This window comes from Zootermopsis nevadensis, unplaced genomic scaffold (genome assembly GCF_977971745.1).
Source record: "Zootermopsis nevadensis isolate Lab colony 2312 unplaced genomic scaffold, Znev_1.0 Znev_ptg000020l, whole genome shotgun sequence".
In the NCBI taxonomy this organism is placed as follows: Eukaryota; Metazoa; Arthropoda; class Insecta; order Blattodea; family Termopsidae; genus Zootermopsis; species Zootermopsis nevadensis.
The window spans coordinates 3,890,768-3,916,274 of NW_028259152.1; the positions used below are offsets into that span (position 1 = coordinate 3,890,768).

A 25,507-nucleotide genomic window follows, 5' to 3' on the forward strand; every position below is an offset into this window, starting at 1 on the left:
TACAATTCAGTGATGCAGATTTTAGTCTTATATCTGTAACCAAATCTTTAACTCTGCATAGTGTTGCCTTATCCAGTAAGTCTCCTGGTCACCTCAGAAATAATGCATCTGTCTCTCATTTTTATTGGTATATTATACTCCATCATTTGTATCTCAGTTGAATCACTATGTTTGTGTCTAACGTAGCTGTTATTCTCAGTGGTTTTTTAATACTTGGCAGCTTTATTTAACCACTCTCCACTAGTGACTTCTCTTCAGAAAAACTAAGTGATCTAACTTCTCACAAGATTAATTACACACTTGCTATATAGATCACTTCTAGTGTCTTGAATACAATATATCTGTGAAGATAATTCACTTAAGTGTAAACTAATTCATGCAACAATAAAGAACACATTTTTGATATATCTGTTTTTGTATTTCTCTAATCTTGTTCCTTTGGTATATCCTCTGTTTCTGCTGATACACTTCTAAGCACAACAGACATAAGAAAGAACTCATAATGAAAAGTCATTCTTATTGCATCTTAGAACTTTTTTGAGCTGCTGCGCAGAATTCAGAAGCGAGTAGAAGCTAGTTTGGTGCGGCAAGCCCCAAGAGCAGCTCGCTGTCCATCTTGGGGTCAGATGGAGCTAGAACTGAGGAAGAAGATTCAAGAAGCTGCATGTCTTGTTATGGCTTCAGGAGAGGAAAATCACAGATCCAGGCATGCCACCCATGCAAGGGTGAGCATGTTACTCAGTGAAAAAATTGTGGTGATAAAGTGATGGTAAAAGGATTTCTTAGACATGCTAATTGCTTTGATTTTGTGTTAATTATAAAAATATTCAACAAGAGACCTGACATTTCTGGCTTGAAATTTTATTCAGAGCTATCTCTTCACTCATCTTTTTTCTAGACTATTTCTCTTCAGGGAATGTGATCATGCAAAAAATGCAAATTCATATTCTGTTCCTTCCAGCGTGGTGAGTCTCCTGGCACTGCCCCACGATCTGTCTCAAGTTCTGGATCTCATACTCTCGACCTGCGTCAGGTCAAATTGGCTATGACACAGCAAGCAAGGCGTGCAGCATCTGGTGGACGAGTATCTGCACTGAAAGCTGATACAAAATCTCGTTCACTGTCTGCAAAGAAGTCACAGTTGAATGCTCATGTACCACCACATAAGGCTGAAATGGTGTCATCACAAGCTAAGAAGGTTGTAGCTGAAAATGGAGAGTCAACTTCTAGGCCAAAAACTTGGCCATTGAGGGTTCTGGAAGTAAGTGGATTTTACTTCCTTATGGTGTGTTTTTAGTATGTCCTTTACTTAACCTTTAAGCAACAGCATTTGAATTGCCAAGGAACACTAACACTTGCCACTGAGCTGGTGGGAGATGTGTTGGTAGTTCATCTTCTGACATTTCCTTTCATTTGTTATGAGTAAGCATTACAATCAGTTCCAGTAATGTTTCAGTTTTTTCTTTATCAAAGCCATTATTGACATGACTAACCATACAGTGAGAAAGATTGTTTGTATCGCTGCAACTCATTGTATTGTGCTCTCTAACAACATGAAATGTAAGTTGTGAATATTGTCACATTGCCTTCCATGTTTCCTAATATAAGCATGCTGTGTTAGTATATTTGTTATTCCAGTGCAGTAAAACTCCCTCCACTGTGTAGTACTGCCTTTGACAGTACACAGAAATGTTTGATGTAACTGCCCATATGTGAGCCACTCAAATCTGCTTATAATGTTGCTGAATAGCATTTCCAAGGTGGGACATTCTTAACAAAGCTTATGTTCCCACATTGACCCAAGTTAAAGACATTTGATCAAGAGTGTCCCTCCAGCTGAGGCGTTGGGCGGAGTGTTAACAATTCTTCAGTATAAAAATGTAGCATGTTACAAAGTGTTGCACAAGGCCTCAGACTTGGCAGGTTTATGAACATGCTCATGAACCTTCTGGCTTCTCAAGGACTCTGCTTGATGGATTTAGTTATTGTGGTAGTTGTTTGCTTATCTAGCGGCATGCTCCTTGCGTGATGTAACCAAATATGTGCAGGTACCAATAAAGACATGTAGTGACTATTTCTTACAGAAATTAAAACCCAGAATATAGTCATCCACAGTAGTTACTTAGTTTGTTATTTCATAGGTGGCCACATATAGTAACTGCAGTCAGCAGTAAAGTAATTAATCATATATTTCTCTTTATTAATTGCCTTGCCACTGTGATTATATTGCTTATGTGATGATTGCATTTATGTCTTATTTCTTAACAGTAATACATTCTAAGAATGTTATATTTTTAATAAGGTTTTGTGTTATTTTGTCTGATTTTCTTTTTCAATTCATAAATTGTGTAAAGTAGTGTGGTGCTTCGTATTATATTTAAATAAAATTTAAAAGTTTCTGTTGCTAAATGTTGACTAATAGGTCCAATTAAAAATTTTTACATGCATATATGAATTAAATGTTATCAGTGATACATAATTTTTGCATTTTGAATAGTCCTTTGTGAAGTGGTGGCATTGCTCATCATAGATTACATGAAATCTCTTTAAAGATGGGTTATCAAAACATTGGAACTTTTTACAGTTGACATTTTAAGGTCACATTGGACATTATTTTCATTATTTCAGAATAAATCTAAGTCTGTGAAGCAGAGAGCTAATTCAAGTTCTTCAAGTATGGGAACACCAGAAAAGTCTGGAGCTATGCCACGAAGGGCAGGGAAAACTATGATATCATCATCTGATTCATCTCGTACATCATCCCCTGCAATGAGACGCTCAACATCCAGTGGTGAAGGGTCTGGCAGGGGCAAAGCTGCTACTGTAGGAAGTTCCTCCAGCAGAACTTTGGTTATAAGATCTGATACTCCTCCAGGGAAGGAAATGAGAAGTAGAAAGAGAAAGGACAGTGAAATCACTGCAATGTCAACAGATTCTCTTAGCGAGGTGCAGTCAAATGGTGGTGGAAAGCGCTCAGTAAAGGAAGCAAGTAATAACACTACCAGTCGAAGCTGCATCTCCACACGTCCAGACACACCTTTAGTCAGGCAGAAGTTCAGAGAAGAAGTGGTGATGTCAACAGATTCATTAGCAGAGTCTGTAGCCAGTGGAGAGAAGCTCTCAGCAAAGGTGGAAGCTAGTGCGAGTGCCCCTAGCCGTAGTTTAGGTTCTACAAGGCCAGATACCCCACCCATAAAGGAGAGAGGAAGAAAATGTGTTGGCAGGATTAGTGTGGAAATGACAGTGTCCACAGACCTTTTGGCTGCTACTGATCAAACATTTTCTGGAGAAACTTTGGCAAGGAAGAAGGAAGCGGACAAAATTGTGACCACTTCCAAATCACCCACTCCAAAAGGATCACAGTCATGTAGCTCTCGTCTCGATGGAAGTAAAGGAAACTCAGTAAAAGTAGCAAAGACTGGAGAAACAAAGTATGAAAATAGCCAACCAAGATCACCAGCAACTACTGCAAGACGAGTGGTGATGCGACAGACAATACTTTCCCCCCGTGATTCTCCCACGTTTAAAATTCGATCTGGCATGCCATCCTCTCCATATACGGGGTCACCCTCGCTGAGAAGGAGCCTGTTGCTTGCAACTAAATCACCTATAAATGGCAGTGCTGTGTCTGTAAACAACAGTACACCAACTAGTGCTAAACCAGAAAGGGTTGTTAAATCTGTCTCTAGTCCATCTACCACCATTTCAGCAAATAGGCGCACTCCTACTAGACTTCAAACACGCAACCAACCAATTGCAAGTCCAGTGAAAACCAGTAGTGAAGCAGGAAGAGGAGCTGGCAGAACCTGTGGAAGAGAGACAATAAGAGGTAATACAACTGGCAAGGGAATTACAAATGTAAGTAGAGCTAATAATAATGCTACCCGCAAAGTTATTTCCAGTGGTTCCATTAATGGCAAGAACAAACACAATAATAATGAAATTTCCACCTCGAACAATAAAGGAGAGTCTTCAGAGGAGAAACCACCTACTGTTGGCTCTCGATCAGGCACATTTCTGAAAGATGAACCAACCATTTTGAAGAAACCAGATGTTGATAATGTACAAGAATAAGAAAAAGCTTTTGCTGTGTAACATATACATGTGCTCATGATACAAATTTAGCATAAGCCAGTAATTCTGTGCAATACAGCTCAGAATATTTTTTTTTTAATATTCATTTCCTTATAAAATATATGGCAACATAGACTTTGGTAATATGGGGAAAAGGGCATGCAAATTTAGCTAGTCATGATGCCATACATGGTTTATATATACATAAATGTTATAAAATTACCGAGGAAAGTTTCAGAAATTATTAAAAGAGTAATATATATTGGAACAAATATGGCAGTCAATTTTATGTCATATTTGTGGTATGCATATAGGTATATGTTATGTGCTATGTACACACGCAAGTGTATGTGTATATTTGTTTTTATTATTTAAGTTTCTATGAAAAGTCTTTCCCTATATGTGTGTAAAGTAAAATGTCCAGATTTTAACAGTTTTTAAAGTATCAGCATTTTGTAAATACATATGTTTCAAAGCACTAGGACACAAAAATGTGCTGAATTATATATTAGTGTATCACTGTCATGTACTTTGAAATTAATTCTGTTGGCCATCTGAAATTTCTTTGTCATTGTAGGTGTATTAGAACCACGATAAGGTCCCCAAGTATTCATGCATGTATAGGTTGAAATTTGCAGTTCTCATATTCAGCCTTTGTTGCTCTGTCTTTAACCTTTCCCTAGCTAGTGCACATTTAAATCTGGATGTCTTGAAGCCAGACAATTCATTTATCTTTTGATAGAAAATAAGCAGCAAATTAAAAGGTTAAAAGAAAGGGGAAAACAAAACAAGAGCCAACAGAGACATTAGTACTTTATTCTTGACAGTGAACCTTTCAACTTATAAAGAATAAGGTGTTATTTTATTTATTTATTTATTCCTGGTTTATTAATGACACTTTTTATTGCCTGCATTGTAAAGTGTTGAGTGATAGAATAATTAGCAAATAACGAATTGGAAATTATGTGGAAAGAAGCAATCATGGTTGTAGGTACTGGAAGGACTGAGGAAAACTATGAACAACTTCAGTATCCAGTTGAAGATTTTAACCCATATCCTCTAAGACATAAACCAGGGGTGCTGAACACTGCTATGGTATTCATTAATTCACTGTTATGAATGAAATACATTAGTGTTCTCCTTTATCATCAGGGTTTCTATAGTCCCTTAACATAGTTTACTTACTTATTTGTATATAAATCAGTTTATTTCTTAACATACTTTACACGTGTGTATTACAGGACCAACAAATCTAAAACCCGTGATAGAGGTTGGCAATGTGTTCATGTCTGCACTTTGGGGTTACACAGTATTATTTCATCCCCACTGTTCAGCATGTTAATACACTGTCTTTTTATGTCACTCAGTCATGTTAATTTTAAAAACAATGTGATTGAAAAGTGGTGACTAACAGGAGAGAGTATGTTATAGCAGTGGAGGAAAAGATGTTTTCCCAGTAGCATGTGGAAGTGGAATCTTCACTCAATAGTTCACACACATTATCAAGGGTTTCAGATACACTGGTCGCACTGTGTTTGAATTCAATAAAAAAGTGCTTTACCTGCGAATCACTACGGTGTATGCGCCTACATTTTATTTTATTACATGGTTAATAAATAAAAGGAATGATTGGGAAAGGTGAGGCAGGAGCACTATGAATGTAAGAAATCGTGGAAGCACTGGCAAAATGAATGATATGTTTTATCCTTCTCTCTGAACTTGTCATGAAGTCAGTCATCACTATTTCATTACAACAAAATTTAAATATTGTTTCTTTTATTTGTTATAACAAAAATTCTTTGTCCTCAGTGGAGACTTCTTAAAAAACATATTCGTAACAATAAGGGAAACAAGTAAAAACTTTAATCATAGGTTCTAAGAAATTAGGTAATAATAGCTTTGTGTGGGGTGGGGTTTTACTGTTGCATTTAAGAATTCTGCTACAGTGTGCAATGCTAATACAGTGCAATCATACAAATCTTTTCAGATTGTTTCAGTACTCACATACAGGCTTGGCCATGTCCAAACTATAGTTACAAGTGAAAATAAGAATTCCTGCTCTCTCTCTTGCAGCAGTCAAAAAGAAATTGTGTAATACTCAGCAACTTGAATGCAGTTCTCCAGCCATGCAATTTTTTATGAAAGTTAAGAAAGTAAATATAATGAACAATACTTGTGTTTCTGCTATTGTTCGCTTTTAGAATGCTGCCTTTCATTTTCATTTCCTTCAGTTTTAGGATACAAAAATATAAATTCCTTAATCATGCTGTGTTGTAATATTACTGTACTAAACACTGGTATACAGGCTGTTAACTAACATCACAGGTAGTAAACAAATTATAATTTTGCATCCACCAGTCCCCCTGATATGAACACATTATAATAGCATTTTTGTGTGCCAATTGAGGGGATATTGAAACTGAAGATTTTTAATGCAGAAGCTGAACTGTGATAAATTCCAATCTATGTATATTGTTTTTCCTTGTAATGCTATATTTATGCATATCAATCATTGTAAAAAGTTTTCATTTTACTGAAAAATGTTCATATTAAACAAATATAACATGGGCACAAATTATACATTAACAAGTGTTGGGTTCAGTATGAAGAAAGATTAATTTAATGATGCTTATTTTATTGAGGCCTTTTCTACACATTTTCTCATCAGTCATTAAAGTTAACAAACAGCACGTGCTGTTGTAAGTCTGTTTATTGTGCTCTTACTCTGGTATGTGATACTCATTATCCCACTTCCTTAGAGAGTGTTTGTGTCGGGTGATGCAGTTACTTGACACAAATGGTACTTACATTTTTCACTGATGATATATAATGGAACAGATTGTTGACTTCAGTCCTATCATTTCTGAGACAAACTGTTTTATCATACTTGCTGCTCTTATTTCTTAAATTATATAATGGATAAGAAAATTTATACAGTTTCATGTTTGATACTGCCAGTGCAGGTGAATTTATCCAGTTTTAATCAAAGGTCATATTCATTATTTGCTCTCATGGATAAAAATGTAGTCATCAGACAACTGTTAAATTCAAAATGACTCTGCAACATTGTAAATGCTGAGGTTGACTGAACTACATTTCCACTTGCCATCTGTCATCCAGAATGAGATCGGAAGTGCCACTGAGTACCGAAGTGGCAAATAGTAGCTACAGAGGAAAATTTTGATCTGATTATGGTAGTGATATATTTTCACAGAATTCAGATCTGTACCATGCCCATTGGCATGTATATATATTTGTTATGATGTTTCATTTTTTCTTCCTCAGTCTGCATAGCTTAGACTTCTTCTTTTCTCTCAGCTTTAGTATGAAATTCTTTGTAAACTCTGCCGCAGTGATCTTTGTTGAAATGGGACTTTAGTATAGCTATAGTGTAAGAACATTTTCGAAGACTATTTACAAAGCAGTCACATTTATATGTGCAGGCAACATCAATAAACATAATATTTAGTTCAGAACCTGTCATTTGCACATTTTATATCATTAGCTAAATCATACATTATAAAATTGTCTTATTTTTTCAATAACGTTTCCTTCCTCATCACCATAGCTGTAACAAATATTAGTGGCTTTAATGGCCTTGTTTTTAGGCACATTTACCTGTTAAAACCTCTATTTGTACATCTATAGGCATGGAAGAGCTCAAAAATGGCTGAATGGAATTTTACTGATACCTTTTGATTCATCCCAGTTTTTGGTTAAAATTAGTTGATAATAGGCACTTTGCATTTATACACACCAGAGTGACTGGGTGGGGAATCTCCAGTCTACCATAGTTACTGCTGTTTGTTAAAGATCGAACACACTAGAATTTTTATGCAGTGCACACATTTCTTAACATTTTTATGTGGAACATTCTAAAAATGTACACCCTCAATTTAGTTTAACTGAGGAACTGAAGATAGCTAACAAATGACAGGTGTTGTTAAACCAAGTGATTGGTGTGTACTAGACATAGCAAATTCAGAGGGTGTTCATGTATTTGATTATTCTGTTCAGCCCACTTTTATGTTAATTTCGCTCAGAATAGTGCAATATGCAGTTCAAGATATCCATCAAGTGCATGTAGGATGTAGTCCTGTATTGACACAATTTCCTTTACCTGTTTTAGTTAGTGCTTTGCTTTGCATTGCATGTATTTAAAACCCTACTTTTAGAGCTTGATTTCATAACATGGAAGCCTGGGTATACATAATGTTACCATGCCAACTAAACATTTCTGTATTGTTTTGTAAATTTGTAATCATAAAGTATTTTTAAATGTTGCAAAGTTACCTATTCAGGGATGTGCAATCATTTTGTACTGAAGGCAAGATAGAATGTGCCACTCTTAATGTAAATATTTTTATTTTGGCAGTTTTCACATGGCATATTTTGTGCAAAAGGCATCTTATACTTGGATTGCTTTTGTGATAGCCAAACTAGTGGTATCTTTCAGCAGCCCATTTCTTGGTCTTCTCTGTGCCAAGGTTTGTTTAAATAAGTATGTCCATTCTGTAACTGTTTTATACACAGACTGATATTCAGTACTTGGCACATATTTCTAGTGTTCTTCCTTCCTTAAACATGGTTCAAGGGGTCTAAGGACTACAGAGCTCATGTTCATCTTTTGGGCATTACTGAGACGGGATCCCTAAACAAATTACAACTTTGCCCTCCATTTTTCTGATACTTTCTCAATGGAAATTTGCATGTAATATTGAGAACAATTAAATGAATTATATCATGAAATCTTACACTGGAGAGTTTTACTGAAGTGTGTGGATATATTCCAAATTTTGTTAAAATTGGAACAGTAATAAAAACTTTACATGAAGACCAATAGGCATTTATGCTCACATCTTGAGCAGATTCAGACAAAATCTTTTGCTATTAGATATTTTTCATCAATACTCAAAGATTTATTTGGCATTCTTAAAATTGTGTATTATTATCAGTCTGCTGATGAAATTTTAGTTTCTGAGTACTGCTTCCCAGAGGAGGCAGTAGTTGTAAGAAATTCTTGAAAACTGTTGGAAAATATACTGTATTTGGTAATGTACATTTTGTTTGGTAAACAGTTATAAAAGGAAACATTTTGTTTTCACTTCTGCTCAACTGTTTTGACATTACACCTGAAATTTTAGATTCTGAGCAAATTTTTTGTGTACAGTTCTTCCCAAATAAGGTAGTTATGACACTTTGAGCAGAACTTTTGTAAATAGTTTTCATGTTATTTATTTACCACTGTATATTTTGCATGGTCAAGGAGGTGAGAAGATATTATTTTCATGCGTCTGTAATGACATTACAGGTATTAAGGAAATTCAAATAATTTCCAAAAGATTATTTTGTAAAAATTTTTAGGAATACAGAACTGTTTCTCCTTTTTTTTGGACAGAGAATATTGCTGTACATCATTGGGTTGAAGTTGAGAAAAAGTACTCATATTGCAAAAGTTTGTGTTACTAACATGGCTCAGGTGTGGCTAGAACAGGTGACTTGTCTCTTTTTTTTTACAACTAAAATTATCATAATTCAGATGTGTGCATTGTAAATCAGTTATCTGTAATAGATTTCCTTGGCTTGTTTATGATACAATAGTTCTTAAGATTGTTTCCAACAACAAACAGGTAAGTTGAGGCATGTAGGGCATTCTTATGTAGAACATTTTGAGAGTGTCAGAGGTAGGATACAGAGTTCCTTTTCCTTCCTCTTCACAAAAAATAAGTCACAAAATGATTTGGAAATTTCAACTTCTATGGCTCTCCGGTCAAATAGTGCTGAATATAGTGAACTACTGACTTTGACATCTAAGATAGAATATTATGTACATATTTCAGACTAAAGGGAAAGTCATGCCATTAACACATCCTTTAAATTATTAGTGTTTAGGGAACTTGTCTAGATGTTGCCAACATTATATAAAGCATAAATGACATGTGAAAGCAGTAATAGAGTTATGATACCAAGCAAGTAACCATAAACCATGCAGGTACCTTGAAGACTGCTTTGTCTTCTGTGTCTTACTAGTCATCTTTTGTCTTTACATTCCTGTTTTGTTTATATTTGAAGGATTCTGTATTCATGTTATAATTAAACTTTTGTTCTCATCTGTGATGTGTTATTTGTTAAATGTCTGCTAAAACAGTGGTTCAAAAATAGTAAATAATTGTGCCATTTTCTCCAAGCTTTAAGGCTTTTGAACTGTGAAGTAGAACTTTGAGTAAGTTGAAATTTTTGGTAAATATGTCAAGTGTTCAAATTTTAACATTGAACTTGTAACATGAGATCTGCTCGTTTATTTAATAAATGTACTTATATCAATTGTAAGTGATGAAGATAATGCTAGCAAGTATAAAGTTGTTCATACTTTTGTTTATTTGTATGTTAATTTCAGTATTAGTGTGGTCTGTCGGGATGTGGGTGTAATACTTAAGTTATGATCCTCAAACATTATTTGTTCTCTTCTTGTTTGTTTGTTTGCTTTAAAATAATCAGTAACAATATTTTAAAATGTTTAATACTCGTGCATGTGATTAATACTTGTGAAATATTTATGAAATGAATATAGATTGCACAAATATATTTCTAGCATTTTGCAGTTGCATACATAGCATATACAGCATCTGCATTACATGCAATTTTACTTCAGTTTATTCTTTGTTTGCATGTAATTTATAATTGTAATATATATGTTACATGTAAAACAGTATATATCAAAGTCCCTAGGAAAAAATGGTTGCATAATTTATAAATTGTTAAATCATTTTTAATTGCCATATTACTTTGATGAATGAGAAACAAGAAAACCAGTTACTTCTGTTAAACATTCCAACAATTATGCACATAGTAAAATTCATACTTATGAGTATTATATGTGTTAATATGCATTCAGTTGACAATGAACTTTGAATCTCAATAATGAAACATGTAATTGGCATACATGGCTGCTAGCATTACCTGTTACGTTGAGCATACATGCTTTTTCCCATGGGACAGTCTTCTGTAACACATGATTGATCATTGACAACCCAGTGCTATTAATTTAGAAGCCATTAGACTGTTGTGCAGAATTAGTTAACTGTGCTTCTAATGAAGGGATCATTTACATTATTCCATATTTGTCATATGATGATACTGTAGTCTCCATTATGTAAGAATTTATTTCAAATTATAATAGTGTAAAGCTGCGGCTGAAAATTCTAATGTTTTTGTAACATGGTTGCTTTACTAAAAGTTAATTGGCATTAATTCAGAAGTATTTTAAACTCATAATATATAAATGTGCAATATGGCTTGTAAATGTGATTTTAGTGTGAAAGTATTGACATTTTATATGGTTTATGTTTACATCAACATGACATATTTTTCATGAATTCTGAAGTTCATTTTTCTTGCATTGCTGTTTTAAAAGTAATATAATGATATAATCCAATACACAAGTCACCAAACATGCATTTTATTTTCAACTTCACGATATTAAACCTGTATTTAGTGTGTCATGGTATTACTTAAAATGTATGACATTTTTATTTTTATATGAGTTATTGTATTTTTATCAACTCTTAATATATCCAGGGCATAATGCAATGGTGTATTTTAAATAAAGAGGTGCTTCAGTAAAATAATATTGTCTGTTACTCTACTATAAACTTTCTTCATTGACAGTTTCCTTACAGTCTGATGATGTAACAGTTTAGTCTACATAACTCTTTACCACATAAAGAAAAAAGTAAAGCTGTCCCGCTACATGCCATATAGACACTAGGAGGGAGAGGAGTTGTTCTTCTACTCATTTTTAACCTCATCACTAGTTAGGGGGTGAGTGGTCAGCATCATGCTCCAGCCACAGTTGACCCCTGGGAAAGGATCTCGGTACCCATTGGACAAGAGACTGGGTGGGCCCCAGAGCCAGTCTGGACACAGGCTAGAGGAATAATCCTCTGCCCCTGTCAGGGATTGAAACCTGGTTGTCCAATTCATTCTGTCACTTTACTGACTGAGCTGCCCCGGCTCTCACCCTTTCCCACACACATGCCTTATCATGGTCAAAGTTTAAATAAAATTCTTCCATAGTCACAAACTAATGAACAAAACACTACTCACTGTGACTGACAGTCATATCTCAGTCTTAATGAATGGGAATACACCCTTGAACAGTATAGAGAATACAGTAACAAATTCTTTTATGATCATTCAGTAATGAGCAGATAGGATGGTTCTGTAGTCAGAAATTCTAAAATGAATGCAAAATAAGAGACTGCTGTAAAATCACATTCTGCATACACTGTCATTCATATGAACTGATCTGCGTTTGGTCCTCAGTTTATGAAAACATATAAATTAAATTCCCTCCACAGCTCATCATAAAATGTCTCTTATTTCTAGTCACTTTTATGGACAAGTGTTATGTTAGTGAAATGAAGTGCAAAACACTTAAAACTGATAATTAAATATGGCTGGCCTATCTGTACAGAACTGACTTAAAAATCAACCATTATTACCAGGTTTGAATTAATCACAGTAACCTTATCAAAATTTAGGATATACTTAAGAATATTAATCCACCATATAGTAACAAACTTAGTTTTATTTATTTAATAGTTTTACATAGTGGAATAATACAATTGTGAACTGAATAAGCAACATGCTTTGACTTCACAGCCATCACCAGGCTCATCTACAATACTGTACATAAAATAAAATGGGAAACTGGTGAGATTTCATGTTCTCATGACAATAAGTATAAAGACAACTGTCTTCTGGGATGTTGCAATTTGTAGTCTGGTAGAAGTTTACTGACATTTCAGAAGTGCTTGCTAACTCGATCATCAGGGCATGGCAAAGCCACACAAGAGGACTGGCTTAAGATATGAAAATAACTCATCCTTAAGTAACTGATATCTATTACTTCTCAGGCCACACAGTCTTTCACACATGAAACAAATATCCTAGGCATAAGAGTAATGGAAAGTTTCTAGGCTGCAGACACAACACTGTTGCATGAAAGAGGGGAATAAAATTAACTGTGAACCAATAATTTATGCAGCCAAATACTTTTTTATTACTACTTATTCATTTTTCAAGAAAAAGCAGCCAAATAATCCATTTTATATCTAATTAATTTCAATGGTAATGATAATTTGCACAGTTTTACATAAGAATTATACATACATGAAGATAGCACAAAAGAATCATTCACCATTCCTACTCTGTCCATTTTCATTTATCAATAAGTGTCCCACGCACTCTATTACGCTTAGCATCCATTTCTGCTTGTGTCTGTTGTACAACCATCTTTCTTTTGTTCATGCCCTTCCTTTCCAATTGCTTCTCAATGATCCGTGCATTGTTTGCATATGAATCAGCCACTTCACGCTGCAAAGAAACATTAAAAACATAAGTACTCCATCAGAATTATGGTAATAAAACAAATTTCAAACAAGGAGATACAAGGTTAAATTCAACTTATTTATTCAGTATGTTACATTTTAAAAAATGTATTAATGACTAAATTCTTAATATCATATGATATCATTATTATAGTACATGTTCTTAAATAATAATAATAGAGAATTTCATTTCTTCTTGCCTATGACCTTCAAAAATACCTAGCTGTTCATAATATTATCCTTCTGCACTTACAAGTGAAATAAACAGAGAAATTTTCATGTAATGGCTCCTTCCAGATGGGGTTACAAATAAATACTTCAGCAATGACTCTGCAGGCAAAAGGTCTGCTTAATTTTCTAACCAGTTCTGTGTGCTTTATAAATGTGGAGTACATGTTCATTTCAATAACTAAGGGGACCTAGTAGTTTCAGCACAAGGCAATGAGCAGGCTGGTGTTGAAATGCACCTAACTTATATTCAGAAGTAACCAACCCAATCTGAACTCTGTCATGTTACCAACTCTGCCAAGACATGTTTTCTTGGTTTTCCTCTGTCTCTCCAGGTGAATGATGGGATAGAATATTTAAATAGGCCATGACAACTTCCTTCCCTACTCACCGCCCGGGATCATTTGCAGCTGAAAAAGTGTCATTATATAATCTAACAATGTATCAGGCTAAGATACTGAAGTCTCATCCATTGAGTCCTTGGTTTGATCACCAATTACCTTCTGTCAAAGTCCACACTTTTTGATTGTCAAGAGTACCAACCCTTCCTCACTGGCCTAATCGATGCTGGTATTATGTGTTATATTAAGATTAATTACAGAGTTGCAGGAGGCTCCTATAATTTATACTTCACAACAAACAAATAAGCATAACTTACAGCTTCAATCTCATCCTCCTCTTCATCTATGGTCGACACAGTTACAGAGCTGAATTTACCCATGTTCTTTGTGTGCTTTGTAACCATTATCTTCTTTGGCTTCTCAACAGCAACCTGGTTGTAAATAGTTGTCATAGGGCCTTCACCTGAGCTCTTAATGACTGCTCCTTTAACTATGAAATTAATGTTGCTTTTTGGATCATGTTTGTAATAAAGCAGTAGTCCACACCTTAAAGAAACACATGAATGATTAAAACAAAATGAAGAAACACACAAATGATGGGGGGAAAGAAGGTTACAACTCCATTTTTATAAATTGACGATAAACAAAAACTGAATAATTTAAGTAAACTTACTTTAAAATTGCATTCACAGAAGCTGTAAATAACTGAACTTACACTGTTGCTAGCAGAATCTTATTGCAAGTATCACTTTACAACAAAACACAGTTTTATAATCTATAAATTAAATAATTAATACAAATTCATATAAAACACAATAATAAGTATTGTGTAAGTCAAACTATTCATATACAAACAGAAAGTGTACAGTGTATACCAACCTAATCATAACGAAATGCCTATGATAGACACACACTGACAAATGCTGTTAAAAATTAAAGATAATGTCCTGGAACCTTTCACTGGCATGCACTATAATATAAATAACTTACTTTTTACACTTCATTCTATACTGCCTTTCAATTCCTTCAGGTCTTTTTAAATATACAGTTTCATCCTGATCACAAGTGACTTTATGTGCATGTTTGCTGCCATCAATCACACGAGCTCCATCCCTTCGTCGCAGAGGAAGCTTCTCTACTGCACAATCTAAAGAGAGAGGAAGATCTTAATTTACAACACTAAATAATTAACTTCTATACAGTCGTCACAAGAGGTACTTTTCCTACAAATAAGACATGATGGATGCTCCAAACCATGTTTATCATTCTTAACCCAGGCTTCTAACCTAAGTTTTGCAAGATAAGATCTAGCACCACTGCTATTGAGGGTGAAGCACAAAGTACAAATCAACAATGGCAATTAAGGTTCAGTAGATTCCAGTACACTGTATCATTATACTGGTGGTCATATACTAACCTCTCAATAGAGATACCTAAGTTCTATCACAGAGCAGAAATGGATGGACTCATAAAGTGAACTTAATTTGTGCCAATGACGTAGCGACTCTTAACAGGTGAATTTCTGCAATGTTTAGTTGTGAACTACAACACATATTATTGCACCAGCATATACTGTAAAACTATAATGAAGAACAACGCAAGCACACTCAAAACAAACATGTCATTGTTACCTAATATCAGTGTCATCTGACCGCAAAGACAGTAGTAAATATGCAATGGTTTCTCTTCACTATACTCTTCCTGATCCTTAGTATCTGAACAAACTATGCTTCTCGATACAACCTTCGGCATTTCTATAAGTTTCTTGCACTTTAAGAAAAATCACTAATCACAAAAAGTCATAAGAGTCAATTATTGTACATAACCTTAAACACAACAGGAATTTTATTTTGCCACAGCAACAAATGTCACAGATTACTAACACCAAAATATGGTCTCTTTCGTTAACCAGCCAAAGACTACAAAAAATGCGAATAACATTCAAAATACATGTATGGGGAATTTTTGTTTGTTGAACTTCAAGGAAATTAGTTAAATTTTGTATAGACGATATGCTATGAGTGATGACTGCAAACTCAATTATTAATATTCTACACCTCGCAATACCAATGAGAAAGGTTCTTGAAATGTTGAGGTGGAATGACAGAATTGTCGATCAGATATGGAAATTCTTTCAGATTTGCGACAACAAAAGTACAGGCAATGAGAAGTACGAGATGTGATAAATGATGAACATTCGCTCACACGAGATTCAGTCGCTTGAAATATATTTTAAACAGCATAGTTGGAGGGAATAATTCCCAAAAATTAACACACACAGGCAAAGGATGTTATTTATTTTTAAGGAGCACGTTCTGTGAACGACAAATTACTAAAACTATGGTAGAAGTTTTTGAATTTAGGTATTCATGACTTTTCATCAGTGGCGCTAGTAGAAATTGACTTTTTTCTGATATGTTTATAGAGGCAGTATTTTCCTCTAATAAGTCAACAGCAAGCTAATGTTCTATATGGTGCCAGTACATAAAGATAGGACAGGCATCAACTGATTGATTTTGAAGCCTGCAATTTGCATTAGAATGATTGAACGAGATGAACCACCACAATTTAATTACATGTTCAAATGTAATCAATGCATTGCACAGATTATACACCTCAAAGAATTTATTTTAATAAATTTTCCTTTATCTGTGACAGATCACGGAGTATTAATGTTCGAAGGCGCCGTAAATGAATTTTGACCTTCATTTTCGATGCTGAGGTACGCAGTATCAGTGTTACAGTAATGGAAGGAGGTAAGATACACAGATAACGGTGTAAAGTAGTTTAATCGTAAGTGACAGAATTTGCCGTGGATGGTAAATTCAGAGTGGTTGATGTCGACTGATTAATTTTTGAAGACGGTATTTGCATTGCATTCCTGAAAGTTAATGCTGTTTATTATGACTATCAAATTACAAAATATTTAATGCAGAAATTAGTAATTATAGTCCTACCTCATTTTATAATATATGTACGTAATATTATATTACTTTGAATGTTTCCTGAGTCTGCCGTTTGTATAGAGAATTCTAACCTATATTCTAACCTGTATTTATGTGTACGTGTGTAACCGTAAATGAAGATACCTATAACCACAAATAACAATGACTTTAGGGGAGAATGAGCCCTGAATCTGTGCATGATGTTTTATGAGTGTAACTTATGGTATAGCCAATTTTAGGGTTGCTGCCCATACAGTTAAGGTTATCATTTTATTTTGGTATTTTATTGTATGAAGTGTTCTTATTCGTGGTTTGACATGTTTCACATCCTTGGCTTGTACTATGAAGGATCTATTATGGGAGAACCCATACTGTAGCCTTATATACTTTTACCATACCCTTTTCTTTAAATTTAATTGAACATATGGAAATTGGTATTAATAAAGGATGGTGTTTATGCAGACAGAGACCTGAAGTTGATTGATGCTGTTTTACATCGCTTCAGTCTAGAGCAACTGGTGGACATCGTTTTTCCAGAGATCAAGATATTATCATGGCCAGGTGTCCAGAAAGTAGTAGTAAAAGGACATCTTCCTCTGAATAAGGATTCAGTTATTAGAGTCATGTTGTTTGGCATTAAGGTAAATTGTTTGTAGAATACTCTATCACTACAACCATTTTGCGATGCCTGAGTTGCAATCTTACTAACTCCATGGCGTAGGGTCCTTCTTGAGAAATTAACAGGTGATCATTCAGTCAAATTTTCTAATTTTATTGAACCTGAAGAATTTATTACCATGTTTGCTAGAGCCCACTGCTGGTTACTATCCTGAATGAGATTCCTGAGATTGGAAAATTAAAAAATTGCCATGAATGGTGATTATTTATTTATTTGTTTATTTAATGATGCTGTCAGTAGATCAGAGTATATAGCATTAACTGATAGAATAATTAATAAACAATGTATGGTAAGGATGTGGTCATTTCAGTTTTTGGTACAGTGTTTTCATTTGTCTGGAGGGACTTGAGGAAAGTATAAGAATTATCAGTCAGGATAACCTCATGAATATAAACCAGTAGTGTTGATCAGTCTGCCATGATGATTGGTATGAATGGTGGATAGGTAATTATTTGGAAGTTGGTAACTGGCCAGTTTCAAGATGTTATGAAGATTGGATAACCATTTAAACCTGTCAGAATTGCCAGTAACCTAGCTGATATATGTACTGCATGCCTCCTGATTAAAAGTCTGTAATGATACAGCACCACCACTTTGCTCAGTTCTTTCATTGAAGCTTAAGCCTGAAGTTGAGAATTATTTAAACATATGTTTATGTTTATAACTGTCTTGCAAATGTTGAGTTTTTTAACAGGAATTCAGCTTGACTTTTTGTCATTTCTAGGAACAGAAGATAGAAGATGAAACTTATGCCACAAAAATTTTACAGATCATCCAACTACTTGGTAATTTGCATGGCTTTGTTGGTGATTAATACAACATAATTTTATTTGTTTCTGTTGTGCTCTTACACATACATACAGTGTTGGATGTCTAAAATAATAACTGTCAAGTGATAAAGAATGGATAAGATATTATTGTGACATATTTTGTTTTAAAGAAAAGACACAGACACCTCTATCAGTTTCCCTTGTACTTTATGCTTTTCCATACCTTGTGTGGGTAAGCATTCTTGTTGTCTTTATACCTGGGACAAGAAGGGAAGTGCCCTAAGTTGTCTTGAAGAAAAATTTCAGTATTGAGGAAAGAGTTTTATTTCTCTTATTGTTTTTTTTTTGGTATGCCACAAAAGTTATAAATTGTCAGTAAAAAGAACTTACCATTGCAATTTTTTTGACATTTGTAAACACAGAGAGATGTCATCAGTTGAAGTTTTTTTAATTATTATATTTAGTATGGAATTTAATTATGTGAAATTGTCTAAATATAATCAATGATACTAAATAAGTAATTTAAATTTAATCAATGTTACTAAATACATAACTGGTAAATTGTATTCCTTGAGCAGTTTGCATGTACTCTGCATGAAATTCACTTTCCTCAACCAATTTTACATAGACATATTACTTGGAGATATGCTTTGGAAGACCATTAATTTTAGCAAAACTGGGTTAAGTGGATGTGCTCTCTATTACTCACTTATAAATGAAGTAAGTATCCTTTCAAACATTTCATGCTTGGCATTAATATCTGTTCCTTTTAGATATTGCTGTACATCACTATCGTCTAAAATGGATTGCATTTATGATGACTGGGGAAACTGGACAGAGCAGAAAGCGTTACTTCACAGGCAGTGATGTTCAAGATAGCATTGAAACCATTTTTTCCAGAAAGAGAAGACTTGTGGTGAGATTAATGTATTGTTGCTAAAGGGAGCTTTATTATATAAGGTTTGAAAATTAGAGTTATCCTGAAAAAGATTCTCACTAACCTTTAATGAGTGTGGGTCACTTTCAAACTATTTTCCTTATAACTTCATACACATTTATTCTAATGCCTCTGCTGTACCTGGATACATTTCTGGAAGTATTTTTTAAAAAAATGCTTTTAGTACTGTTGTCATAATGTTCTGAATGTCTTAAATTGATATAAATGAGCCCTGTCAAGGATATTAATTTCAGGAACATGAACAACTTACTTGGGAGAAGTAAGGTGAGTAAAGTGGGTGATATAACTCTGGCATATGTTTTTTTGACAGAAGTTTATTTGCTGAAAGTGTCATGTGGGAAGTTACATTTTCATGATGTAAAATCACTTTGCTGTTTATATTTTTGGTAATTTTTCAACAAATGCATTGCTGTGCACATTCCAAAACTTACAGTGGACTGCTTTGTGCACTGTTTTAGAAGAACAAATCCATAATGGATAATTCCTTTAATATCAAACAGACTGATCAGCATTGTTATGATGTTCAGTTTTGACACTGCTGATTTTTTGGTCTCATTCATTTGACTCTCCTACCACAGACTTTGGTGTTTTGTTTGAGAGTCATACTGAAAGACCCAAAACTCGTTGCTAGTCTATCCTTTTTTTCAAGAAATCATTTCATTTATCAGTCTTGCTGAAAGTTCTAAGCAGACATCTTTTCTCTCGCATTTTGCTTCCCATGGAGATTATTTTTACCATTCTGGCTTAGAATTTCTTTATCTGTTGGTCATTTATCAAATGGCTAGTAGAAATGTTATCCTTCAGTAGAATTGCATAAGCTGTGACTCATCTGTAGAATTGCTGTATACAGAGGTCTAAGAAATTGGGCTCTATTAATATCTACATATTAGGATTTTCTTATTTTGAAAAGTATATTGTCAGATTAGTATTTATAGTTTTATTTATGAAGAGATTTTTTATTCTACTTAGTTTTAATTGAGAAGGATGACTTAAAACTTGAATATTTGTTTCTGATCAGATTGTTAATTTCTCAGAAAAGTGCCCTAGGAGATAGAACTGCGCTTTATGCTTGGCATTTTGGGTGGTTCAAGGGCAATAAAAAGCAAGATTATTGCACATTATTTTGAACAATTTATACATCCTTCAGCAGAGAGTGAAGGCAGTTGTATTGGACTGATTCAAGCAAAACTTCTGATATATTTATCATTAATGTTCAACAGTTGTTGATCTTGAAAATTATAAAACTAAAATCTGTCTATATTACACATATTCAGTGCTAACCATTAATTTTCCTTTCAGGAAGTTTCAGTGATTCTACAAGATGAGATATGCTGGATAAGTTTAGTTGAGAGGAAACATATTAAAAATAAAGGATTAGTCTACAAAGCACCCATCTTTGTGGCACACTTCCCAGGACAACCATATTTCTTTATATCTCACAGTAGACTGAAAGAAGACATATTACATGTGAGTTTTGTTTATCTGAATCCTTCATTATTGGATGGTTAACATTTTATAATAATAATTTCTGTACAGCTTGGAAAGAAGTGCTTTATAAATGAATAAACATATAAAATTGTTTATGAAACTGCTGTATTCTGTCCTTCAGACTTCATGGCCAAATTTGACTTTTGTGGTTAGCTGCATTGTGTGTTGAAGCTGTTTGACTATTCTGGTGACTCATTGTCATAGCCTTCTTGAGGGTGAATGTATGGAGAAGGAAGTGGGAGCTGTTACATTTGTCTCATAATGGGAGTGGGGCTGGAGTTAAAAGGTGTGACTGGGCAAGTAGCAGAGTGGGGTTGCTGTGTGGTGAAGAAGGCACAGTAGTAGAATAGTTTGAGGAAAAGGGATCACAAGATTTTCTTCTGTCATTATCCTACACAGTTGGCATTCTGCAAGAATTTACTGGAGAAAGTCCAGTAGTTAAGAAGAATGGTAGGAAGAAGACAGGTAAAGCCAGGTTTTGCAGTGTGCATGATCTTCATGGCTGAAGTTTTGTGGACATTATGCATATATTTCCTAATTTGTTATGCACTATAATTATTATTTTGGAGTTCTTATTTGTATGAACCATGCAAAGCTTGATACACTGAAGCACTTACAATTTCAGTTAAGTTTGGCTGTGTTCATTTTTGTTGAGTAATATCATTCTTATTCAGTTTGTGATTTGGAAATGAGTTTGTTTATTAATTGTAACAGGTAATTTCAAGGACATTTGGTTATGCTGATGTTGAAGAGTGTGACTTATCTGGACAGAATGTCAGACATCTCTATCGGTTGTTAAAAAATCGTGAATCTGATGCTTCCAGTGCACAGGATGTTTTGCAAGAAATCAGGAAGTACAGACCTGGTAATGTTGATAACATGTATATGACTGGGTTTGTCATAATAAGCACTTGATAAGCATGTCAAGAAGACTAATATTATCTGGTCTCTTCAATCAAAATTGATGTACATCTAATCATTGTTTGTTTTTTGTGGCAGTACACACTGGTGCACAAAATAGGCACATTTTCTTCAAAATAGGAGGAGGATTCAATTAAAATACAGGGTGACCATAAAGTCTGGAAACATAGGTGAATATACATAATAAATGGCTTATTGATATTACATTACAATACATGATATGTTTAATGTGTTGTTTTTGATTAGCATTGCATAGTTCAATGCGCCATTCAAAATTACAATGAATGCGGTGCATTAATGCAGCATTTCCATCAATCCCTGTTTCTGGACTTTATGTGTACATCAAAATTGTCAGACATAACCTCAAAGAATTGCTGCCTTTTTTATATAAAGAAGGCACTCACCTATTATAACACTGTATAAAACAAACACAATTCAAGTAATGTAGCAGACCTCAAGGGAAGGGATCATATTGTTGTCCCTCAGCATAGGTAGGGGGATGATCTTAGAGAAATAGTATAATGACCCAGAATACTATGATTGACAAAAAAGGTGGATATCTTTCTCTTTCAGTGATGTTTGAAGAAACACCAAAAGGGATAGACTTCACACAGCACAAGAGACAATTAGAATATGCTGACGTCTGTTTTGGTAGTGAGCCGACGTTACAACAACTTACTGTGAAGGTAATTAGCTTTAAATACGGTCATCAAATGAAATGTGCAGTAGTTTTAAATGCCTCTGCATTGGTGCATTGTATTGCAGCTCTGATTCTATCACTAGCAATAAAGACTATAAATTTCTGATGTTTGTGCATTGAATACCTTTTTCTGACACTGACTCAAATTTTTCAATTACTTCAGTCATCTCTACAACAGGTATGATTTTCCCTTCAGTCTTTCAACTCTATCTAGATATTCAATAGGCATTTTCCTTAAGGAAGTTCCTAATCAAAGGGATTTAGACCTGAAGAGTACAGTGGTGAAGATAATACAGTATATGATTTGTTATGTGTAAGTTGGACTAATATTTTTACATATTTTCTGAATTTGCTATAAGAGAATGCTAAAATATATTAGTTTGTGTCTAGTGTGAGTCATGCTTCCTACCAAATAAATAGATTAGTCATTCTATTCAGTATATATTTTTAATTTTAACAACAACATTTTAAAAACTAAGTTGTGTATAGACTGAAATAATAAATAAATATATACTGAATTTTAACACAAACATGACGCATCTAAACTATAAACTCAAAAATAGTCATTCTATGTAAAAGCATCCTCCATTCATTTCTTTGTCCCCATAGATACACTACTTACTATGTTAAAATACAGAGATCCTGCAAATTAAGTACATCTGATAATACAGTATCAATGGATCTTCCTACCATTTCAGCTGTGCAGTCTGCGGTGGTGTTTCTAATAAAAGCTCAGAAAATGAAATCATGAAAGAAACACATTAACTTATTTATTCAGAAACCTATCAAATAGCAAAAATGTGATGTGTTGTATGACGCTGTATGGTTAAAATGCATGGACACGTGTATCATATTATGCAAGTGTTTTCGTGGTAATGCTCTGACTTCCATTCACTAGATATCAGCTGGGTTACCCACTGCTCTGACTGAGTTTTTCTTTGTGGTTTTTCTCAGTCTTCAAGCAAATGCCAGATAGTGCTTTGAAATAGGCCAGACCCTTCCAGTTCCTAACTATGCACCTTCTCATTTGGCATGATACACCATCAAAAGTTGAAACAGCACTGTTAAATAATGTAAGAATCAAACCACATGTGGTGATGTATAAGAACTTTTTCAGATTTTGTTTTGTAGGTGCTAACAAACCTGTTATTACAGTAATCCGTTCTTTTTCTCCTGCAGTGCCCATCATGTCAGTGGACAATTGGAGACATTGTACCTGAAACTGAGGGGAAGAGCTTTGGAAGTATGGAAGTCTCATTCCAATCTCCAGACATCATGAAGATGTTCAGAGAAATGACTGTGAAGGATATTTTTACCAAGAATCCACCAACATATATGTGCAATTTACAGAAGATGGGAAAGAATAAAATTACAATTGGAAATGGCGGGAATACAACTGAAGACTAAGTTTTTGTGGTAATTTAATTTTTTCTTTTGTTTTATTAGAATTACATATTGTATTATTTATCATCTGACAGGAATGGTGTGTCTTTATATACAGTATACATTTTCACTGAACACTCACTACCTGTTGTAAAATGAAAAGTTATACTTGACAACCTTTCAGTTCTGGGATGAATGTATGAGTCTGTAACTTAAATATCAAGAGTAATAGATAGAGATGTATGATGCTCAAAAGTGTCAGATAAACATAAAACTTTGTGTGGCTTGAATCTTTATTGGAATATTAGATTTTTAACATAAGTCCTAATAATATTTTGTGATAACTGTGTCGTATTCATGTTGTTTGATACCTTTACTGTACACTACAGTGCAGTCAACTTGGCCTTTGTTTTGTTTGCTGATAAGTTTCCTGAGATGGAAATAGATGGGTTGAGAAAGTCTAAAGAACAGGTGCTAATAAATAATCATACAGGAATGTTGTGTTGATTCATTTGAATCTGAGACCGAGCACATCAGTTTTACTCATTTACTGATTTCCCAAGTCTTGCAGTAATTTTACAAATAATCTCGGGAGCAAGTATGAGTTTGGGTATTTACTTCAGAATAAGAACATTATCTACACAGCATAATATAATACAAACTTGTATGAAGTATTTTTGTGTTACACTCAATTTTATAAGGCAATGCTGTATACCAACAGGAAAACTGCTTGGAGCACAATATATGGGTGATCAAGTAATGCTAACAGCAACAATGTTATTTTTTCAGTATTGTATCTGCCAATCAATTGGTGCTTCAGATCTGCTGTACAATTTAAGCCTATCCTGGATTTCATATAATGAAATCTTAATTCCTTTTCAGTCTCCATATAAAGAATGGGTCACAGTACCTAGTTATACATACATTGTATTTTACTCAGAACATTAGTTACAGCTCTCCAACAGATGTTTCATAATCCTGCTGACCTTACTTGCTATGGAACATCTATTCATAAGAAACTAGACGAAGTGACCAGTAACCACATAAACTACTATGAAAGAATAGTCTGATAAAACCATCTGACCATGTTATATGTAGTAGTAGTGGATTTATCAGTTAGCCACTCCTTGTGTTATAACAGAAATACTGTGCAAGATATATTAATTAATGATATACAGTTTACACTGGTAGTGAAAAAAAAAAGGATATACAGTAGGGCACCGCTTATACGGCGGGTTAGGGACCAGACCCCCGCCATAAAGCGAAAATCGCCGAAAAGCGGATCTTTGCCTTATTTCACTTGCAAATGCATATCAAAGCCTAATAAGATGTTACACTATCATATAGTAAGTGCACAATAGCGCTAGGCCTAAGAAAACGATATGAAATAAAATGAATATCAGTAGTACACACATTGTGGCTGGTTTGATCTTCAATCCACACAACTAAAAGTTTTTCCATGTCGGCAATAAGGCTATCTCTTTTTCTTATGACTTTAGAGTTCATTCGTGTGGCACTTTTAATTCCTTTAACACTTTCTCCTTAGCGTTCACGATGGCACTAACAGTTTTGCGAGCTAAGCTTAGCTTACGTCCTATCTCGGCCATAGACATGCCTTGTTCACGAAG

The 25,507-nt window shown here is 34.3% G+C and overlaps 3 protein-coding genes across 5 annotated transcripts in view; 2 read left to right on the plus strand and 1 right to left on the minus strand.

Annotated features, from left to right (window-relative positions):
• Positions 1 to 11,702, plus strand: part of LOC110841423 (uncharacterized) — a 29,723-nt gene extending 18,021 nt beyond the window's left edge. For all 3 annotated transcript variants that reach the window (XM_087352116.1, XM_087352117.1, XM_087352118.1), the window contains exons 10-12: positions 531 to 725; positions 962 to 1,261; positions 2,629 to 11,702. In XM_087352116.1, coding sequence (XP_087208242.1) covers positions 531 to 725; positions 962 to 1,261; positions 2,629 to 4,074 — 1,941 coding nt within the window. In that variant the 3' untranslated portion in view covers positions 4,075 to 11,702. The remainder of the gene's footprint in view (positions 1 to 530; positions 726 to 961; positions 1,262 to 2,628) is intronic.
• Positions 11,703 to 12,646: 944 nt separating this feature from the next.
• Positions 12,647 to 15,908, minus strand: LOC110841410 (STING ER exit protein). The gene is made up of 4 exons (XM_022086936.2): positions 15,667 to 15,908; positions 15,026 to 15,182; positions 14,353 to 14,581; positions 12,647 to 13,452 (listed from the first exon to the last, which is right to left on the minus strand). The coding sequence occupies exons 1-4, from the start codon at positions 15,785 to 15,787 to the stop codon at positions 13,297 to 13,299; spliced, it is 663 nt and encodes a 220-aa protein (XP_021942628.1). The 5' UTR covers positions 15,788 to 15,908; the 3' UTR covers positions 12,647 to 13,296.
• Positions 15,909 to 16,683: 775 nt separating this feature from the next.
• Positions 16,684 to 24,645, plus strand: LOC110841409 (uncharacterized). The gene is made up of 8 exons (XM_022086935.2): positions 16,684 to 16,791; positions 17,443 to 17,621; positions 18,384 to 18,444; positions 19,203 to 19,345; positions 20,687 to 20,854; positions 21,590 to 21,740; positions 22,370 to 22,482; positions 23,676 to 24,645. Exons 1-8 carry the CDS (start codon positions 16,782 to 16,784, stop codon positions 23,901 to 23,903), a joined length of 1,053 nt encoding a protein of 350 aa, XP_021942627.1. The 5' UTR covers positions 16,684 to 16,781; the 3' UTR covers positions 23,904 to 24,645.
• Positions 24,646 to 25,507: the final 862 nt, after the last annotated feature.

Bases quoted from the DNA above. Each gene is read 5' to 3' on its own strand.
- LOC110841410 (XM_022086936.2), bottom strand. From the start codon at position 15,787: ATGCCGAAGGTTGTATCGAGAAGCATAGTTTGTTCAGATACTAAGGAT. The intron at 14,582-15,025 runs GTAAGTTATTTA...TGTTTCTTTAAG, and splicing joins TATAGAATGAAGTGTAAAAA to GTGTGGACTACTGCTTTATT. The intron at 13,453-14,352 runs GTAAGTTATGCT...GTTTCTTTGCAG, and splicing joins AGGAGGATGAGATTGAAGCT to CGTGAAGTGGCTGATTCATA.
- LOC110841409 (XM_022086935.2), top strand. The intron at 17,622-18,383 runs GTAAATTGTTTG...TGTCATTTCTAG, and splicing joins TCATGTTGTTTGGCATTAAG to GAACAGAAGATAGAAGATGA. The intron at 20,855-21,589 runs GTGAGTTTTGTT...TAATTGTAACAG, and splicing joins TGAAAGAAGACATATTACAT to GTAATTTCAAGGACATTTGG.